We start from the raw sequence: 19,324 nt of genomic DNA, 5'->3' as shown, positions 1-19,324 counted from the left end.
TCGTCAAGCCGTCTTTCGTCGGTGTAGTCTTGGCTTCCTGACTTCGTCGGGACAGCGGTGTGTCATCATTAGGTCGTCGAGATGGTTTCTTCGTTGTCTTCGTCGGCGGCGGAGGATCTTCGTCAGTTCGACGAACAGCAACCGCACCTCCATCGGTTGCTGCTTTTAGTTTTCCGGATATGGGCTCGCTGACCGGCCCCGGGCTGGGCCAGTGTATGGTCGGCGCTGCGGCGAGAGGTAGCGGCCTGGTGACGGCGAACGCGATGGTCGTCGAGAGCTCCACTGAGTAGCGGCGAGGTAGTCGGCGATATCGCGAGGGCGTTCACCTTGCTGCGGGCGCGGAGCGTTGACGGCGAAACCTCACAGTCCCATCTCCCGGTATGGGCATCGGCGATACACATGGCCGGCTTCTCCGCAGTGATAGCAGAGCGGGCGGTGGTCTAGGGCTTGCCAAATGTCCGTCTTCCTCGCGTAGGTGCGTTGGGCGACAGGTGGGCGTGCTGGCGGTGGCGGCAGACGACGGAATTGCGTCGTTGCAGGGCCCTGGCGTGGTCGCGGAGGGGGACCTTGACGGCGTGCGACGGCGGCCTATGTCATCGCTTCTGGCTGGGGCTGTGGTAATTGTGGTTGCAGCTCGGGAACTCCAAGCGACTGGTGCACCTCTTCTTTCACGATGTCGGCGATCGAAGCCACTTGGGGCTGCGACGAAGGCAGGACCTTGCGCAGTTCTTCGCGCACAATGGCCCTGATGGTCTCCTGAACGTCGTCGGAAAATCCAGTCCTTGGATGGCGTACTGCGGCATGAGCTCCTGGTGGTTATATTGCCGGGTGCGCATCTCCAGAGTTTTCTCGATGGTTGATGCCTCTGCAGAAAACTCAGCTACGGTCTTCGGCGGGTTACGAATAAGTCCTGCGAAAAGTTCTGCCATTGGGGTTGCCTTGGCCACAATCTTCTTGGTCTTCTCAGGTAGAAGTCCGTGCTCCGGGGGCAGCTGTTGAAGACGGCGGCTTGCTCGGTGCTCCGGGACTACGTTGGTGTTCTCTTGCGGACTTTTTTCTCCTCTGACATTTCCGGGTCGGCGTGCCGGAAAAGACGGGCCATCTCCTCCGTGAAGATCGCAGTCGTCTCGTTTGGCAGCTGCACTCTGGTTTCTAGTAGTGCTTGGGCTCGCTCTTTTCGCACGACGCTTGGAAACGTTTGCGAGAAGCCGCTTCGGAACAGGTCCCATGTCGTTAAGGTGGCTTCTCGATTCTCGAGCTAGGTCCTGGCGGCGTCTTCCAGTGCGAAATAGACATGCCGCAGCTTGTCGTTGCTGTCCCAACTGTTAAACGTAGCGACCCTCTCATACGTCTCAAGCCAGGTTTCCGGGTCCTCGAATGTTGATCCGCGGAACGTCGGAGGTTCCCTGGGTTGCTGCAGCACGATGGGGGACGCTGGGGCTGCCATTGGGGTTGCCTTGGCCACAATCTTCTTGGTCTTCTCAGGTAGAAGTCCGTGCTCCGGGGGCAGCTGTTGAAGACGGCGGCTTGCTCGGTGCTCCGGGACTACGTTGGTGTTCTCTTCGCGGTCCGGGCTTAGATCACGGCTTGTCAGGGGCGTCCGGTACATGAACGAAAAGCACCTCCACCAGATGTCACGTGGTGGTGACGTTGAAGAACACAGTAGCAATACTGTGAACGACAAAGCTAACTTTTATCGGGCGAACCTGTGCCCACAAAAACAGGCTGCACTTATAGCACAACGATAGCGGCGAACACGGTCGGCGATCGTCGGAAATCTGATCAGCGGGTCCAGCGCGTCGGCTTTTATACAGTAGTGATCGAATGTTCCAGACTAATCGTTCGGACCCGCGTGCCTTCCACAAAGTTCTACACCATTCGCGTCACGCGATGAAATCAGATAACACAAGGTTCGACGACGACAGACAGCCAGGTAGAAGCATCGATAACTTTCCAGAAACTTCGCATACATGCAGGCGCGTCCCGCGCAGTGCGATTACACTTGTTGAGCGGTGAAACGTGGTTGCCCGATAAAGATAAGTACACGTGTCAATATGCAGTCATCAGCAAACATTCTTATTTGGGTAGTGATGTCACTTGGCAGATCATTTATAGAAACTAGGAATAAAAGGGGCCCTAAGACACTACCCGGTAGGGCCCCAGATACCATGGGAGATAAACTAGATTGCTGATGTCCCAGTTGAGCATATTGTTCTCTATGTGCAAGGTAGGAAGTGAACCACCGCGTAAGGGCAGAATTCCTTAAGGTGACACTGATTTTAAGTAAATGATTTTTGTGGGACATCTTGTCAAAGGTCTTTTCAAAGTCTTAAGAATATTATATCAGTTTGGTCTTGGGAATTAATTGTGCTAGAAAGGTCATGTACAAGTTCAATAAGCTGAGTCACGGTGGACAATCCTTTGTGAAAGCCATGTTGATCTGAAAAAATAATTTTTGTTCATCTAAATAGGTGAGCAGGAGCTTTGATAGAATGTGTTCTAGCATTTTAGAACAGGTGCTCATGAGCGATATTGTTCATTAGTTGCTAGTGCCACAGGTTGGACCACCTTTACGTATGGGCACAATTTTTGCATGTTTCCAGGCAGTGCGAAACGAGCCACTAGAAATGGATGATTGAAAAATTAGTGTCCATTCGGCATATCTATAAAGGAATTCATTGGGGATTTCGTTGGGACCGGGACTCTTTTTTATATTAATGTGAAGCAACAGATTGAAAATGCCCTCTTCTGTAATCCCTTTATTTTTAATAAGAAGACTGTCCGCATAATCATTGATGGTAGGCAAGATACCATCATCGATGATAAAAACTGAGGAAAAAAAGCAGTTAAATGCCTCCGCTTGATCCTGTCTACTTTTGTCTGTGTGCATGCTACACTACTTAGCCGTTGGATTCAAATACCTCCAAAATTTATCTGGGGCTTCCTTGAGAAATCATTTCAGCGTTGAGTTATAAAAGTTATCTTTAGATGGGGGTCTTCAAGTTAGGCCGGAGGTTTTTACCTAAAAGATGAATGTCATGTTTCTATTCAATACTAGGACTGAGGGTGCAAGCCTTTCGCAGACATTTAAGCTTTCATTTAGTGTGCATTATCTCCCGAGTTACCCAGAGGTTTCTTTTTCCTGAACGTTTAGTATGCTGAGGAATGCAATGTTGTATTCAAAACGCTGTGATATCATCGAAAAATTTCCACAGTTCTTCAGTAGTACCAGATAATCTTTACAACTGCAAAAAATAATAATGTGACTGTTCCAGATGTTCCAGTATTGCCAGGTGATTGGCGGCTTTAAAGTTTGGAATCACAAGTTTCTCATTCTCACGCATGATATTAGCATACACATCTAGTGACATCATAACCATCTTATGATCAGAGAGAGCTTCATCAATTTCACACATGTTAAGAATTGGGAGCAACCAACCAGATAAGAATATTAGATTAAAGATTGAGGAAGCAGTTTGACTGACACGTGTACAAGCTGAGAAGACCTGAGTTAAATCATAACAGAAAGTGATCTCAAGTAGTTGTTCACAATTACGGACTTCAAGTTTCTCTATACAAAGTGTCGACCAATTAATTCCAGGAAGGTTGAAGTCCCCTAATAAAATAATATTGTCTTCATGCTTTAGGTGTGCGTCCATAAAGCTTCTTAAGTTATTAAGCACGTTCACTGGGGAGTTTGGTGATCTGTACATAGCACCAGTGAATGCTGTACGATTATTAAGTTTAGTTTTATACCAAATAGCTTCGACAGACAAATACTACAGTGCTGAAGATGCATACTTGGCAGTGCTATGATTCTATGCTATTAGGTTCAATCCCATCGCTCGTGATCCGTTGTCAAGATTGGAGTCGGGCCTGAATTAGAAGGTAGCTGGCCCCTGCCGTCGTCCAACTTACCCACGCTGAGGACGTTGATGAAAGGAAGGACTGCTTCTCATCGAGAACGAGGAATATGGCTTTATTTACAGTATTTATATCAGTCTAACATGACTGTTTGAGAAAGTACATCAGTCTAACATAACTGCTTGAGAGAGAGTGTCCTGAGCAGCCGCACAACAGCGGTTTTTGAACACTCGGTCCTCCCCCGATACCCAGGTGACGGAAACGGCCGTCCCAGCACCGTAGGCGAGTTGACCAGGCACCGTAGGGGAGACGACCCGGCACCGTAGGGGCATTTATTCCCCAAACTGCAGCGCGCCCGCCGGCCGCCCATTGTCTAGCGTCTTGGTCGGCGCGTGGGAAGGGGTGTGAGTAGACGTTCCCACGGCTCAGTAACAATAGTTGGTCCGCCAAGCCCATTTAGTTACAATGGCAACTTCGTCAAACTCGGCTCCAGCGATGGAGAGTCGAGGACGCACGTATTGTTTGTTGTTCACAAACAATCAACTTAGTCATGCTGTGGCTAGAGGTGTGCGGCGACGTTCCCGGAATGTTGCCTCCACAGTCGCAACTGGTTGGCAAAACTTGCACTGCAGCTGGCCATTCTTAACAGCGCCTCCATGGCCTGGAAAATCTCGACTGTCTAGCGCTGACAACTGCTGGGCAGGAAGAGAACGGCTGGTGGCCAGGGGGTGATGCCTTGGCTTGCAGCGACTACTTGTGTAATGATGTCACCACCCAAAACATCCAACAAGGACAGGCAACTGCAAAATGAACCCCACAACATGGCTCTGCGCCGAGATGACGTACCTTGGCTCTGACTTTACACCCGCTAGGCTTCAAAAAAAAAAACGTTAAGTGCAGAACCAAAAAAAGGCTGCATTTCGCTATGCCAATTTCTGAAGCAATTTCGTGCTGACAAATCCAGCAATCATGGAAGGAATCCTGCTAAATGAGAGGGGATCTTCTTGGCTTAATAAAATTAACGCTAGTAACCCTAAAATTCAGGCGGGACCCTCAAACACAGAATTCAAATTAGTCTGCTCAAACCATCCGCATTGCTATGCAACTATCCCTTCTTATATCTAACGGAGAAGTTGTACTCTTGGAGAGTGAGACTCCATCGGAGCAAGCGGCCATTTTTGTGTAACATTTGATCGAGCCACGTCAGAGGACAGTGGTCGGTCTCGAAGATGAACTTCGCTCCGTACAAGTAACACGACAACTTCTGGGCGGCCCAAACTAAACAAGCGCATTCCTTCTGTAAGGCGCTGTAGGCTTCCTCTCTTACATTTAGTTTACGGCTGGCATAGAGGATAGGATGCTCCTCGTCATCGTCGCCGACCTGACTAAGTACCAAGCCCATACCTCTGTCGCTTGCGTTGCATTAAACTATGTATTCCTTTGTGTAGTCTGGCGCCCGAAGCACAGGACGAGAAACCAATAGCGTTTTCAAACTTTGGAAAGCGTTCTTTTTGTCTTTATACCAGTGTACGCTACACGGTGCTCCCTTTTGGTGGGCGTCCGTTAATGGACTTGCCATTTGCGAGTAATTCGGAATGTACCGTTGATAGTACCCCACAAGTCCCAAAAATGAACGAAGGTCTGTTTTCGTGCGCGGCTGAGAAAATTCTCCAATCGTAGCTATTTTCAGCACGGCCGGCCGTCTCGTGCCCTGGCCGACAACATGGCCCAGATAAGTAACCTGGTCAACCAAATCTACACTTTTCCGCTTTCATCGTTAAGCTGGCTTCCCTCAACCGTGAGAACACCTGTTTGAGGTGCGATACGGGTTGTTCCCAGCTGTCTGAAAAAATTGCTACATCATCCAGATATGGCAAGGCAAACTCCGGCAAGTCTTTTAGGACAATATCCATTAACTTAGAGAAGCTAAACGGGGCGTTCTTCAGCCCAAAGCTGAGTGCGAGAGGGCGAAAAGTGCCTACAGGTGAAATGAATGCGGCATAGCGGCTGGCACTTTCTGAAAAGGGAACTTGCCAGTACCCCTGCACGAGATCTATACTTGAAATGTATTTAGCAGCGCTAACTTTTTCAATTCGTTCCTCAATGTTGGGTATCGGGTACAACTGATCCCTAGTGATGGCATTTAACTTCCTGTAGTCAACACGCGGACGAGGGGCCTTGTTAGGGTTAGCCCGCTTAGAGTGACGTGTAGTCACTCTAAGCGGGCTCAATAACTCCCAACTCTAGCATGCGTTGCATCTCTACCTCCATTATTTCTCTCTGTCTTGGAGACAGCCTGTAAGGCTCTGATGTTACGGGTTCGGTTGACGTCAGCTCTATTTCATGCGTTATTAGTTCGGTTCTACCTGGCGGATCGCTGAACCTGTCGATATATTACCCTAACACCTCTTTTAGGTCCTCTAGCTGCTCAGGTCTTAGAGCGTGCGAGCTTACCGAATGTTTTACTACTTCTTCTAGGCCGATTTCAGAGTTGGAGGTCGCCCTATACTCCTTAAACTTGGTACTAGTGCCATCCTGCTCTTTGATAGTATAGTTAACGACTCTGCTCCGCTCTATATACGGCTTCATCAAATTGCAGTGATATATCCTCCCCTCCTTCCTGCGACAGGGCATTTTCAGAGCATAGTTAGTATCTGAAAGTTTGTGCAACACTTTAACGGGCCCGTCCCAGTGAACTTCAAGCTTGTTCTTTCTTAAAGGTTTGAGGATCATTACCTGGTCTCCGGCATTAAATGTACGAAGCCTCGCATTGTTGTCGTAATAGAATTTGGCATTCTTTTGCGCCTCTCCCATGTTCTTTTCGACTAGTTCTCGGTTTGCGCTTAGGCGTTACAGCAAATCTAGCACGTATTCAACCACTGTTGCACTCTCTCCTCTTTCTTCCCACATCTTTCTTAACATTCTCAGTGGAGAACGGAGTGTCCTCCCATACACTAGTTCTGCTTGCGAGAACCCTGTAGCCTCATGTGGAACCGTTCGCAAAGCAAACAATGTTGCCGGCAGGCAATTCTCCCTGTCCTCCTTGTGCTCATAACAGAGCGCACGCAAAACTCGCTTAAGCACTAAATGCCACCTCTCTACACTGTGTGACTGAGGGTGATAGACAGAACTGTGTAATAATATTACCCCGCACTTTTGCAAGAATGTGGAAGTCAGTGCGCTCGTGAATACTGACCCTTGATCCACGTGAATTTTGGCTGGAAACCCAACTCTTGCAAACACTGTCAAAAGCGCGTCTACTACTTCGGTGGAGCTGAGCTCTCTCAGAGGGATTGCTTCTGGAAACTTTGTAGCCAGACACAGCATGGTAAATAAGTACCTGTAACCTGATTTTGTTTTTGGTAGAGAACCTACCGTGTCTATTACAAGTCGTCTGAAAGGTTCTGTTATTAAGGGCACTACCTTTAGTGGAGCTTTCCATGCCTCTGCTGGTTTACCAGAGCGCTGGCAGGCGTCGCATGATCTTACAAAGTTTTCTAGTTCTTTGAAACAGCCAGGCCAGTAGTATTCCATAAGCAATCTTTCCTTTGATTTGTTTATGCCTAGGTGGCCGGACCACCCGTTTCCATGACAGAGACTCAAAAGGTCCTCCCTATACTTAGTAGGTACGACTAACTGATCTAAAATCCTACCCTTTTGATCTCTGTAGTGCCGATACAACAATCCTCCTCTCCCATGTATCGTCACGTTGCGCCCAGCAATGCCTTCTTTGGCTGTGTCATGTAATTTAGCTAAGCTGTCATCATTCTTTAGCTCCGCTGCCAGTGACTCTCTGCCCACACGTACGAGCTGATCAAAGTTCTTTGAGGCCGGTGATAATAACGACCCTGTCTCGCTTGCGATGGCGTCAGCTTGCTCTTCCTGCAGGCTTGAACTTTGACCCTCTAGTGCTACGCTCTCATTGAGCTGGTCAGCTGCCAGGCTCTCCTCAACTATTTTTTTGTCCCTTGGGCCTAGCTCAGATTCGGGTATTGAAGTTATCCCCTTTTCTGCTTCCGCTGGAACAGCTTGTGCATTTTCAGCCAAAAGCGACGCGATTTTACGAACTTGGCCACGGGTCAATGCCTGTACTATGCCCTCTCCCAGTATAAGCCCTTTGTCACGCAGTAACTGAGTCGAACGATTCAAGAAGATGTAAGGGTACTGCAGTGACAAAAATTTGGAAACTGCAGACTCAGTCTCTAGCTCCCCGAATGGTCCACTGATTTTGACTTTGGCCATGGGCAGACACACGCTGTGTTCTTCTATAACCTGTTTGATCCATGCTACTTCTCTGGTGAAATCATCTACCGTCACGTAAGACGGATGGACAATGTCCAAGTGGCGGCACTGTCTCTTAGCACTTGGCATGGTTTGCCATTAACTTGCAGGTCATGAAGATAGGGGCTTACAAGCTCCATGTTCTCGTCTTTTTCCTCTACGTAGGAAAAAACTATGCTAGGCTTCCAGCAGTTTACAGCTATATGTCCCAGTTTGTGGCATTTATAACAGTGGATTGGCCTAGTAACAAATTCGAATTTTCTTTTCTGTTCTTTTTGTGCGGTTTCTCCGTTAAGTTTCTCCTCACTCTTTTCTGCTGGCTTTTCCTCCACGTCTACAGGCTCCGATCGTCTAGTCTGCTAACCCTTTTTGAACGGAAAGGGTTTCCGCGGTCCATTTGGACTGTCCCAGTTTCCGTCCTCAGCGTTCAACTTTCTACATGTCGCATACTCTTCGGCTAATTCAGCCGCCCTTTCCACAGTGTTTACATTCCCTCTGTCTTGCACTCACAGTTTCACAGCTTGGGGGATGGTTTTGTAAAGTTGCGCTAGACGCATGCATTCTATGATCATGCCTCTGCTGTCGTACGCTTCCGCGCTTTTCAACCACTCGACTAGGTTGGCCTTTAAATCGTATGCAAACTCCGGATACCCCTCGCTATCTTTCGTGCCTGTGCTTCTAAACCTTTGCCGAAAAGCTTCGGCTGAAAAGCGGTATTTCTTCAGGAGACTAGCCTTAACTTTTGCATAATCACATGCGTCCTGTGCACTCAGTCTGGCGGTTACTTCTGCCGCCTCACACGGCAACATAGACAGCAACCGCTGTGGCCATGTACTCAGGCCGAAGTTAATCTTTTTGCAAGTCCTTTCAAAATTGCTTAGGAGCAACCCTATGTCGGTCCCGATCTCAGATGGCTTTAATATGCTGTCCATGCAGTACGATTCTGCCTCACTCGATCGTCCCAGAGCGCCTTCACTTCCTTGAGACAACTCCAAACGTTTGCTTTCGAGTTCAAGTTGAATTTTTCTTAACTCGCTATCTTTATCGCGTTCCTCTCTCTCTCTTGTTCTTTTCTCTCTTGTTCTCTCTTTTTCAGAAGTTCAAACCCCATTTAAATTTCTTCCTCACTGGCCTGTTCAGAGATAAGCTGCAATAATTCCGATTTTAGCATTTCTTTGCGTACATCTAGGCCCAGTTCCTCACCAACAATCAACAACTCGTCTCTTAGCAGTGTCCTTAACTCCATGATTGCTGCTTGACTGCCTTGATCCTGCTCGCTAAATCTAGCTAGGAAAACACAACCTAGCTAACACTCAACAATCTAGCTTCCCTACTGTTCTAAACAGAACAACCACAAAATGAAGCCCTAGAGAGTCAAAGCAAGAACCAAGCACTCACCGCAGACACAGCACCACGTCGCAAAGTCCATCTCACCGCTGTCAGCCAGTTGTTATGATTGGGGGTTCAATCCCATCGCTCGTGATCCGTTGTCAAGATTGGAGTCGAGCCTGAATTAGAAGGTAGCTGGCCCCTGCCGTCGTCCAACTTATCCACGCTGAGGACGTTGATAAAGGGAAGGACTGCTTCTCATCGAAAACGAGGAATATGGGTTTATTTACAGTATTTATATCAGTCTAACATGACTGTTTGAGAAAGTACATCAGTCTAACATGAGTGCTTGAGAGAGAGTGTCCTGAGCAGCCGCACAACAGCGGTTTTTAAACACTCGGTCCTCCCCGGATACTCAGGTGATGGAAACGGCCGTCCAAGCACCGTAGGCGAGTTGACCAGGCACCGTAGGGGAGACGAAGCACCGTAGGGGAGAGGACCCGGCACCGTAGGGGCATTTATTCCCCAAACTGCAGCGCGCCCGCCGGCCGCCCATTGTCTGGCGTCTTGGTCAGCGCGTGGGAAGGGGTGTCAGTAGACGTTCCCGCGGCTCAGTAACAATAGTTGGTCCTCCGAGCCTGTTTAGTTGCAATGGCGACTTCGTCAAACTTGGCTCCAGCGATGGAGAGTCGAGGACGCATGTATTGTTGTTCACACACAGTCGACGTAGTCACGCTGTGGCTAGAGGCATGTGGCGACGCTCCCGGAATGTTGCCTCCACAGTTGCAACTGGTTGGCAAAACTTGCACTGCAGCTGGCCATTCTTAACAGCAGCAGTGAAAAGCGTGAAACGTTTGTTTCTTCACAACTTACCCAGAATGATAACAACTAACCTGAGAAAATTTTGGAATGTGATAAATCACCAGCAATCGCATGACATGACCCTTGCTAATGATAACGGCGACTCTGTTAGTGATGCTCAGTGTGCCGATATATTTAATACTGCCTTTTCATCAGTATTCACGAAAGAACTTGAAGATACATTCCTTTCAATACCCTTCATTACTGAACTGGCAATGCCAGCCATCAATTTTCATCCAAATGGCATTTCATGCACAATCAACAAATTAAACATTTCATCGTCAGCCGGAACCGACGAAATTAACACAATGTTTCTGAAAAACACTGAGGACACTTCATCCAAGTTTTTATGCTTGTTGTGTTCTCAGTCACTCGCCACAGGTATCATCACAGAAAACTGGCAGATGGGAAAGGTCGTTCCTGTTTTCAAATCAGGTAGCAGAGACTCTCCACTCAACTATCGCCCCATTTCCCTGACTAGCATCCCTTGTAAGCTCGTGGAACACTTCATTTACTCCCAGATAATGCAGCGTCTAGACTCTATAAATTTTTTCACTCCATACCAACATAGATTTACAGAAGGCTTATCGTGTGAGACACGGCTTGCCATCTTTCTTAACAATCTTCATTCTAACCTTGATGCTAACTTACAAACTGACGCCATCTTTTTAGACTTTGCCAAAGCATTCTATAAGGTACCTCATCAACGTCTACTCTTGAAACTTTCCAGACGAAACTTGCATCGAGAAATTATTGCGTGGTTAAAAGAATTCCTCACACATCGTTCACAGTCCGTTACTATTAACAACTACACCTCTAACCATCTACCAGTAACATTGGGTGTTCGTCAGGGAACTGTCCTTGGCCCCCTCCTATTCTTAATTTATAATAATGATCTGCCACAAAATTTACCATGTCATGTCCGTCTGTTCACAGATGATTGCATTATGCCCGAATTACTAATACCGCTGCTCAAGAATCCCTCCAGGACAATCTTAACCGCATTGAATCATGGTACTATCACTGGTTGATGACACTTAATCCCAATAAGTGCAAGCTCATGTCTTTTCATCGTCGTCACAACCCGCATTTATTTACTTATAAGATTTCCGATTCTCCTGTCGAACTTGTCCCGTCCTATACTTACCTCGGCATCACTATCAGCAAAGCAATGACTTATCATGGTGCGAGCACGTAGCAAAGCTAATGTCGTCTGCGAATAAAAAAACTAGGCTTTCTTAAACGTCATCTTCACGATGCCCCTCAATATGTAAAGCTACTTGCTTACAAATCATTAATCATGCCAAAAATTGAGTATTCATCCGCCATCTGGTATCCACAGCAAGCATACCTCATTGACTCATTAGAAGCTGTGCAAAACAGAGCTGCCCGTTTCATTCACCGCTCATACTCATCCTATATTAGTGTTTCATCTCTCAAGCTACAGTCCCAATATTACAGTCCTTCCCTCCATCGCCGTATTTCTAGCCTGTGCCTATTTCATAAATTTTATTATTCCCAGCTCAAACAGCAGCCATACGTCTGCGCACCGCCATCACGCACATCTCACCGAATTGGTCATCTGCTGAAAGTTTCCCACAAACGTGGCCGTACGACTACATTTTCCAAGTCATTTTTTCTCCGAACAGCAAGCGACTGGAACGACCTTCCCCATGAAATTGCAGCCATCACCTGTCCATCAACCTTGCTAGAAAAAGTTACATCCCAGCTGTCATCATGAAAAAAAAAAATGTTTTGCTTTCTCATGTTAACCCCGCCCCTTAGTAAAACCCCCACATGGGGTCTTTAAGGAAATAAAAATGAAATGAAATGAAATGAAACATCACTGACATGCGGGCGAATACTAAACAATATACATTCTTTAATTAGCAGGGCAATGCCTCCTCCTGTCATTTCGTGGTATTGTATTATTACATGTGTATTAGTAGGCTATTTTATTCGTTTATTTGTACATACTGCAGCCCTATCGGGCTATTGCAGGAGTCTGTATGAAAAGCAGAACAATGACAAATAACAAAGGCAATATGAACAATACAGACTCAATGAAAATAACTACCTATTGAATGGTCGCTAAAAATAAGTTTAAAGGCAGAGAACAAGTATTACCAGGCAGACAATTCCAATATTCAATAACACGGGAAAAGAAATTTTATTTAAAAGTCTATGTATGGGCAAAATAAGACTCAATGTTTAGGTGATGGTAACTTCTAGTATTGGATGGTTTAGCAGAAGTTAGATAATCTGATGAAATCTGGCAAGTGGAGTTAATAATGCAATGCAGAAAGTTGAGCGATTCCGTCCGGTGGCGATCTGAGAGTGGTTGCAAGCCTAGGGATGGAAGCACTGTGGAAGGTGAAAAATCTCTATCGAACCTGCAGCTTATGAAGTGTACCGGTTCCTTTTGGATGGGCCTCGATTTGATTAATGTCGCATTGCTTATGCAGATTCCACACAGGAGAAGCATATTCTAGTAAAGGTCAGATTAGAGATTTACACATCAGTAGTTTAGTATCCCTTGGGGCCATGGTCAATGCGTGGCACAGATAGTCTAACTTTTTCAGTGCCTTTGAGGTTATTAAATCTAGTTGTTTGGACCAAGACATACTAGGTGTGAAAACATGGCCAAGGTACGTATTTGTATTCACTAATGTTCTGAATGGGGCTATTGCCAATTTTGTAAGAAAAAACGGAAGGCGTGGTTTCATTAGTGAAAGTCGTTGCCCAATCTTGTTTCATACTTGTCATCTAATGGAGGATGCTTTCTCCATAGCTGTTTTTAATTAATTAGCTCAATTTAAAATATTTTAATTCCTTGGTAGACTTCACCATATTTGTATGGCTCGCATGGACCATGTTTGTACGATTCCTTCTTTCTTTAAATGGAGAAATAGTATTCGATTTGATGTTTGAAGCCAGTTCTCAAACACAATATACTTCTGTTAATTCGATCTCGACTGAAGGTACCAGCTAGAGCACTGCAAAAGTCATTTTTCTAGGCCTGGGCTGGGCCCGAGCACAAAAGTGCCATGTGTTGACCCAGGTGAGCCCGACCTAGTGATTTTAAACCTGGCCCGTACTCAGCCCAGGCCCAAAGATCCAGATCTGGTCCGGTTGAGATAGTGCCATTATCCCTTGAGCCTAAACAAAGCATGGTTAAGTTTTCGGGGATTATGAAGATGCTAGCCGAACACAGATATTATTCTTCGGTTATTCTATATGGGAACACACATATACAATAGGAAAATAGTGAAATGGGGAGGGAGCAGGTTGCCAACTGCCACTGAGAGAGACACAATGCGTATAAGAAAGAGGGAATAGGTAATGAAGTTGAAAATTGTTTACAAGAGGCAGATTTTGCTGCATCATGTTTTTCATTGGAGCTGCTGATAAAAAAGAAAGAGAAACAGGTAAAAAACAAAAATTTATATCCATTATTCACCTTGTTCGTGCATTAGAGTGTGATCTGAATGATCGTACTCCACTTTCTTAATGTTTGTGCTGAAATATACTGTAAAGAAAGTGTAGGTGAACACTCATACTCACAGCTTGCCATTTCATCTCACATTTGAATCTTGCATAACCATTGCAAAGTACAATGATGGAACTCTTAATAAACTTGGCGTGGTTGTAAATTTAACTACGCTGGTCTATAGGCTTTTAGGAATACCACAATACAGTGCCACTAAAGGCTTTTCAGCTCCATTAAATATAAATTACCTAGTAATGTGCAAGGGTAATGATACCCTGTTACTCCTGGTACCCCAGAAATATTCTGTCTTTTTTTGTGTGTGGTTTAAAAAGCTACTGATGCATTATGTGAATTGCAGTGAGCTTTGGGGAGATAATGTGAAATAAAGTCCAAGTATCAAGATTTTCGGTTTGTTGCTTCTTGGTCAGGCCAAGAACTTTTCAGCACCCCGATAGTTGGGAGGTCGTATATGAAATGCAGATGATCAAACACAGTGGACTGCCCAAAGGAATGCATGTTTCGACCCACTGCGATAAAGAGCTGTCTAACATTGATGAAGGTAGACATTAAATGTAAATAAATTTATGTTCTGTGAGGGTAAACTCTGCAGGTTTTATCTTTCCTGATTGCTAAAATCAAAGGCATGCTACATTTTTTCTCATTTTAAATTCGGATGAGTGTTAGATTTTACCCCAGTTGCTTTTCTAAAGAAGTGTTGAAGTGCAAGCCAGTTGTGGCATCCTCCAGGATAGAACAGTGCAATGATGCTCTACTTTGATCTCAAATCTAGGCATGTGCTATATTTGCGGGCAGATTAAAATCGGGTTAATATTTGCATAACAAGCACTAGTCTGTTCACACATATTTTCTGTCTGTTTAAATTCGACCTGCCGGATTATTTAGTACATTCCGATAGTCCTGTAAAGCTCGTATTATTGGAAGTTTACTGTGGCTTGTAATCATTAAGTTCTGTTTGGAAATTTCAACATTTGCACACTCCTACTTTTTGTGAAACAGAAATGGCTCAAATTTCGCTATGCAGGCACCTGTACTCATCATTCCAAAGTTCATCGCATTTGATTTGACTAATTTATTTATTTTAGCATGCTGCTGGAAATATTGCAATTTTGTCTTGCTATGTTGAATATTTCAATGTTGTCCGTGCAATGTTGTCTCAAATGTGATTTTTGCAGGCCAACTGAATTGGATGCTTTGACCTTTGGTCACCTGTTTTGCCTGATGACTACTGATCTTGTTGATGGTCGGCTGGGCCAGATTGTCAGTGGATTCAGCAACCTGGTTGACCTGTGTCATCGAGTTGAATCGCAGTACTTTGCAGATTCCTAGCATGCATTTTAATAGCATAAAATTGTGATTGGGTGGACACTGCTGCTAATGTCTTGGTGATCTTCAGTAGAATTACTGCAGGAAATTCTGCAAGGAAGTTTTGCACACACATTTCCATTGTGCTGCTCTCTTCCTCCTCTTGAAAATTCTTGTGGTGGTGACGAGCATTATTTTATGATGTACTGTGCACTACATCACGTAGTAAATAAAAAGCTAAATTGTTGTTGTTCTCTTTCTGTGTGTGTGTCTGTGTTCTATGCTCTTGACTTTGCTGGTTTGATAAGGTTTTACTAAAAATAGGGCTCCTCCTTAGTTGCCCTGATGCCAGAAAAGAAGTCAAGATTTTTTTATTATTATTATTTCAGCATAATTTATCCAGCATACCAAGTGACTCCATACAAAAAAGCCAAGCCTATTTTTCCTGTGCATGCCTTTGTTTCAGCACAAAAATATGTTACGGTGGAATTCGTGGCTTGTGGAGTTGCTTGTTTCGGCTTTAAAACAGTAAAAGAAATTATGCAATTTCTTTTTGCCTTCATATATTTGTTTAGATGACATAGTAAATTAAAATAAAATCAATCTATTGCACAATAGAACGGAAAGTTAGGCTTCTTGGAGGTTAATGACTACAGGTAACGTGAAAGAATGACAAGACTCGCTGTGTGTCTACATGATCATGTCCATCTCGTCTTCCTTGGGCTATACTTGTAGTCAATACTCAAGCATACAAAAAAAAAAAAACGGATAAAGACTGAAATGTCCAGAAACCGTCGACGTCAGTACAATAGCTTAAAAGATGACTGAACTATGTTAGTTAGGTTGTTAATATAAATAAAAAGATATGCAGATCCTACGCACATATTGAGATCTGTGTGAAGTCTTAGTATGAAGTGGTTAAATGTTTTGCAACTAACGGCAATGTGCACAATTTCGTTTCCTTTCATTCTATGAAATGAGTAACCTGATGGAATGTTTTTGTTTATCCACCACAAAGTCACAACAAAGGTCATGAAATTCTTAAGTTTACAGACTGCATTGTTCACAAGCTGTGCCAAAATGCAAACTCCACTTCAGATAGATTCACACTGTGAGACGTATACGCGGCAATGTTACATGGATGAAGGCAATGTATTGGGCTTGTTTAGGGAAGAATTGTGATAACAGGTGTATGCACCTGTGTGTATGACGCGTATCAAACAACATTTAGAGATTGTTTACCTCTTGTGTCACAGGGGGACATAGCCTTTCTGGAGGATTGTCCAAGAACAGATACATTCGCAGTGGCACACACTTAATGGCTAAATACATCAAAGTTAAGTAAATAAATGAATTCGCGAAATATAATTCACCATTCCATTAACAAATCAGTGTGCCTTAGAGATATCTGTGAGCCGACACGAAATGGAGGTTTCTGTAAGAATCATGGTAGGACATACCCATACTGGAGGGTTGGCTAAGAACGAACATATGCACACACACTTTGTGGTTAAATCAAAGAAAATAAAGTAAATCAAAAATGTCTTATATATAAGCAGGGCGCCAAACCGAAAACTGTACCCGAACCAGAATTCTACCGGCACCCAAACTCGAAATATTCTTAGAACGTGCCTGAACCCGAACCTGAACCGCAAAAAGTAATAACCAGGTTATCGGTTTGGCACGAAACAATTTAAGCATACAGGATGTGAACTGGTGCTAATTACATAAGCAGTTCTTCAAAGTAATTACTTTTCATTCGGAGCACCCCACGAGAAGATCATTATGACTCACGAGTTACATTATGTGCTAGGGTAACGGTAGACGATAGGTGCTTGCTGGTACATCTCGGCAACCTCGGCAAAGACGGTTGCATTTCTGAACTCAGCCATGCCAGTTGTGTTCTGTGGCCGAAACATTGTTTCAGGGGCATTGCAGAATCTCTGTTTCTGTTGAAACTCCTAGTTTGGCCCTTAGGGCAGCTCGCTGCTATTATTATATGAACAGTAAAACAGACATGCCAGGACACAGAGAAAGCAGAAGAAAATGGTGGCTTTGATAATGTAAAACAGGAAAACCAACTAGTTCATCAGACCGGCTTCTCGTAAGAATAACACTGTGGTCGCTAATGGATGTCGTCATCATCTCAGTGCCCAATGATAATGGCCGTTAACAGGCACAGGAAACTTGCTTTTGTTGAGTGCCATAGTTTGGCACACGTTTACCATCTCCAAGCAGAGTACACCACGCTTTTCAATTTCTAAAGAAACTCAATCTCGGGGCACACTGTGCGATTTGGACTATTTTGTCTGCATTATTCAATGTAAGGCCCCATGCTACGTGCAAGTGTGCAAAAATCACGGTTACGTTTAGTACAAACTGTCCTTGTTCATCGTTCCGAAGCATCAATGTCCTTACCTGCTTTTTTTTAAAGAAGAACTTTAAACTGAAGGAAAAAAATCGACAGCATGTTACACTCCTGTAACATGTGAAGACAAAAGCCTGCTGCACGCATTAAGTTATCCAATCGGATAGGTCAGACTTCTTGCAAGACATAACGAGCTGCAGTGTGAAGTAAACGTATTGTGCTGTAGGTCGATCTCCAACACATGCGAGCATCTAAAGCACTATCTAAAGGTTATTTCGTTCTCTTTTTCTTTCCATCTTTTTTCTTGCTTTCATTCATTGTTTCTTTCTGTCTTTCATTCATTCTCTATTTCGTTCCTTTTGTTTCTTTCATATTCAGCCATTGCATCTTTGCTTGCTTATAGCGGTATGAACTATTCCTTATGTTGTTATTTCCTTTCTTGCTTTCCTTCGTTCTCCTTTTCTTTCGTGTCTTCATTCATATTCAGCCATTGCATCTTTGCTTGCTTACGGGGTTTGTGGGGCCTTTGTGGCATTGAGACGTAACAGGGGGTACGAGCCATTGCTGATGGTGATATTTTTTGTACCAGTCAACCTTTTTGTATCGCTGGACAAGACCTCGCTTTTTTGTGGTATGAGCCATTGCAACAAGCCACTTAAAGGGAAGCTGAAGAGTCTGTCGAATTCAATAAGACGCTCATATACGGATGCGGGAACCTTATAAACCATGTAGGTAAAATTTGGGGTTTTTTTTTTCAATTAGGAGCGACGTAATCGTCGGTTGAAATTGCGCTGTAGCTCCGCTCCCCTTTGAGTGAGCGAGCGGAGCAGAGACCGGAAACCGCGGTGTTGTGACGTCAACTCTGCTTCGTTCCTTCGCAGCGTCTGCGACCGTGCCTGACCACGCTTGTTTCTGCGTGCGTGCCATCGTAATCTGCTTCGATCGACCCTGCATTCCTTTGTTGGTGCGTCTGCGTGTATGTAGAGTGGTAGTCAACGTGCGTGGTAGTCAACATGAGTGGTAGTCAACAGATGAAGGTCACTACACGTACTGCATGAACCGGGAAGCTTTTCACGCGTTTAAACCGTCTTTGTGGATTGCCGACAGCTTTGGACAGCGCACAAATGCCGACGATCGCATCCCCGCTTACGTTCCACGAGGAGGCATGCAGGAACACAACACTACAGTTGTTTGACCGGAAACGAGCTCACTAGATCGGCGAAAGATCGGCGAGATCACTAGATCGCTTTGCAAAAAACATACTCACCAAAGAGCATTTCCAACACGAGGAGATCCCAAGACTTTGCTTTCGTTCGCGTCGAAAGCACTGCTCGCACCAGCATCGTTTGCTTCTTCGAGAGGCCGGCTCTTCGCAATCGGCTCGTACATGTAAGGAGTAACGCCGAACTCCTCAGAAAAATGCAGTCTCTCTAAATTTTCCATTACCGTCTCAGAAAAACAGCACCAAACTACCTGGCACCGCGCTTCATGTGTAGCGGCAGCGGTCGGCAGCGGCAGAGTTGACGTCACGAGGCGCACCGACCAATCACAGGCGGAAACGAGACGCGCGAGCTGGGCGTGTCCGCTGCTGCACTTTTCGTTGAAATAAAATATATTTGCGCTTTCTTTCGCTCAATTTCGATACGATATTCGAATTCGGAGGGTTGAAAACCATTATGTACAGATGTTCACTCATTTTTTCTGGAAAACCTTTCAGCTTCCCTTTAAGGCTTTCGCTTTAAAATTTACTTGCTCGCTTTTTTTCTTTCCTACGGACTAGAAATTTGGAGTTGTAATTTATGTAATAG

General features: G+C 45.0%; 1 protein-coding gene across 1 annotated transcript in view; it reads left to right on the top strand.

Moving 5' to 3' along the window:
* The window catches only part of LOC142583402 (metaxin-2-like), a 91,822-nt gene extending 76,414 nt beyond the window's left edge, over positions 1 to 15,408 (top strand). Inside the window, exon 9 of the mRNA XM_075693854.1 lies at positions 15,019 to 15,408. Coding sequence (XP_075549969.1) covers positions 15,019 to 15,172 — 154 coding nt within the window. The 3' untranslated portion in view covers positions 15,173 to 15,408. The remainder of the gene's footprint in view (positions 1 to 15,018) is intronic.
* The last annotated feature ends 3,916 nt before the right edge of the window (positions 15,409 to 19,324 follow it).

The sequence above is a fragment of the Dermacentor variabilis genome, chromosome 5 (genome assembly GCF_050947875.1).
Source record: "Dermacentor variabilis isolate Ectoservices chromosome 5, ASM5094787v1, whole genome shotgun sequence".
NCBI lineage: Eukaryota > Metazoa > Arthropoda > Arachnida > Ixodida > Ixodidae > Dermacentor > Dermacentor variabilis.
The sequence above is the reverse complement of the archived record's forward strand: the minus strand, read 5'-3'. Positions and strand labels throughout refer to the sequence as shown.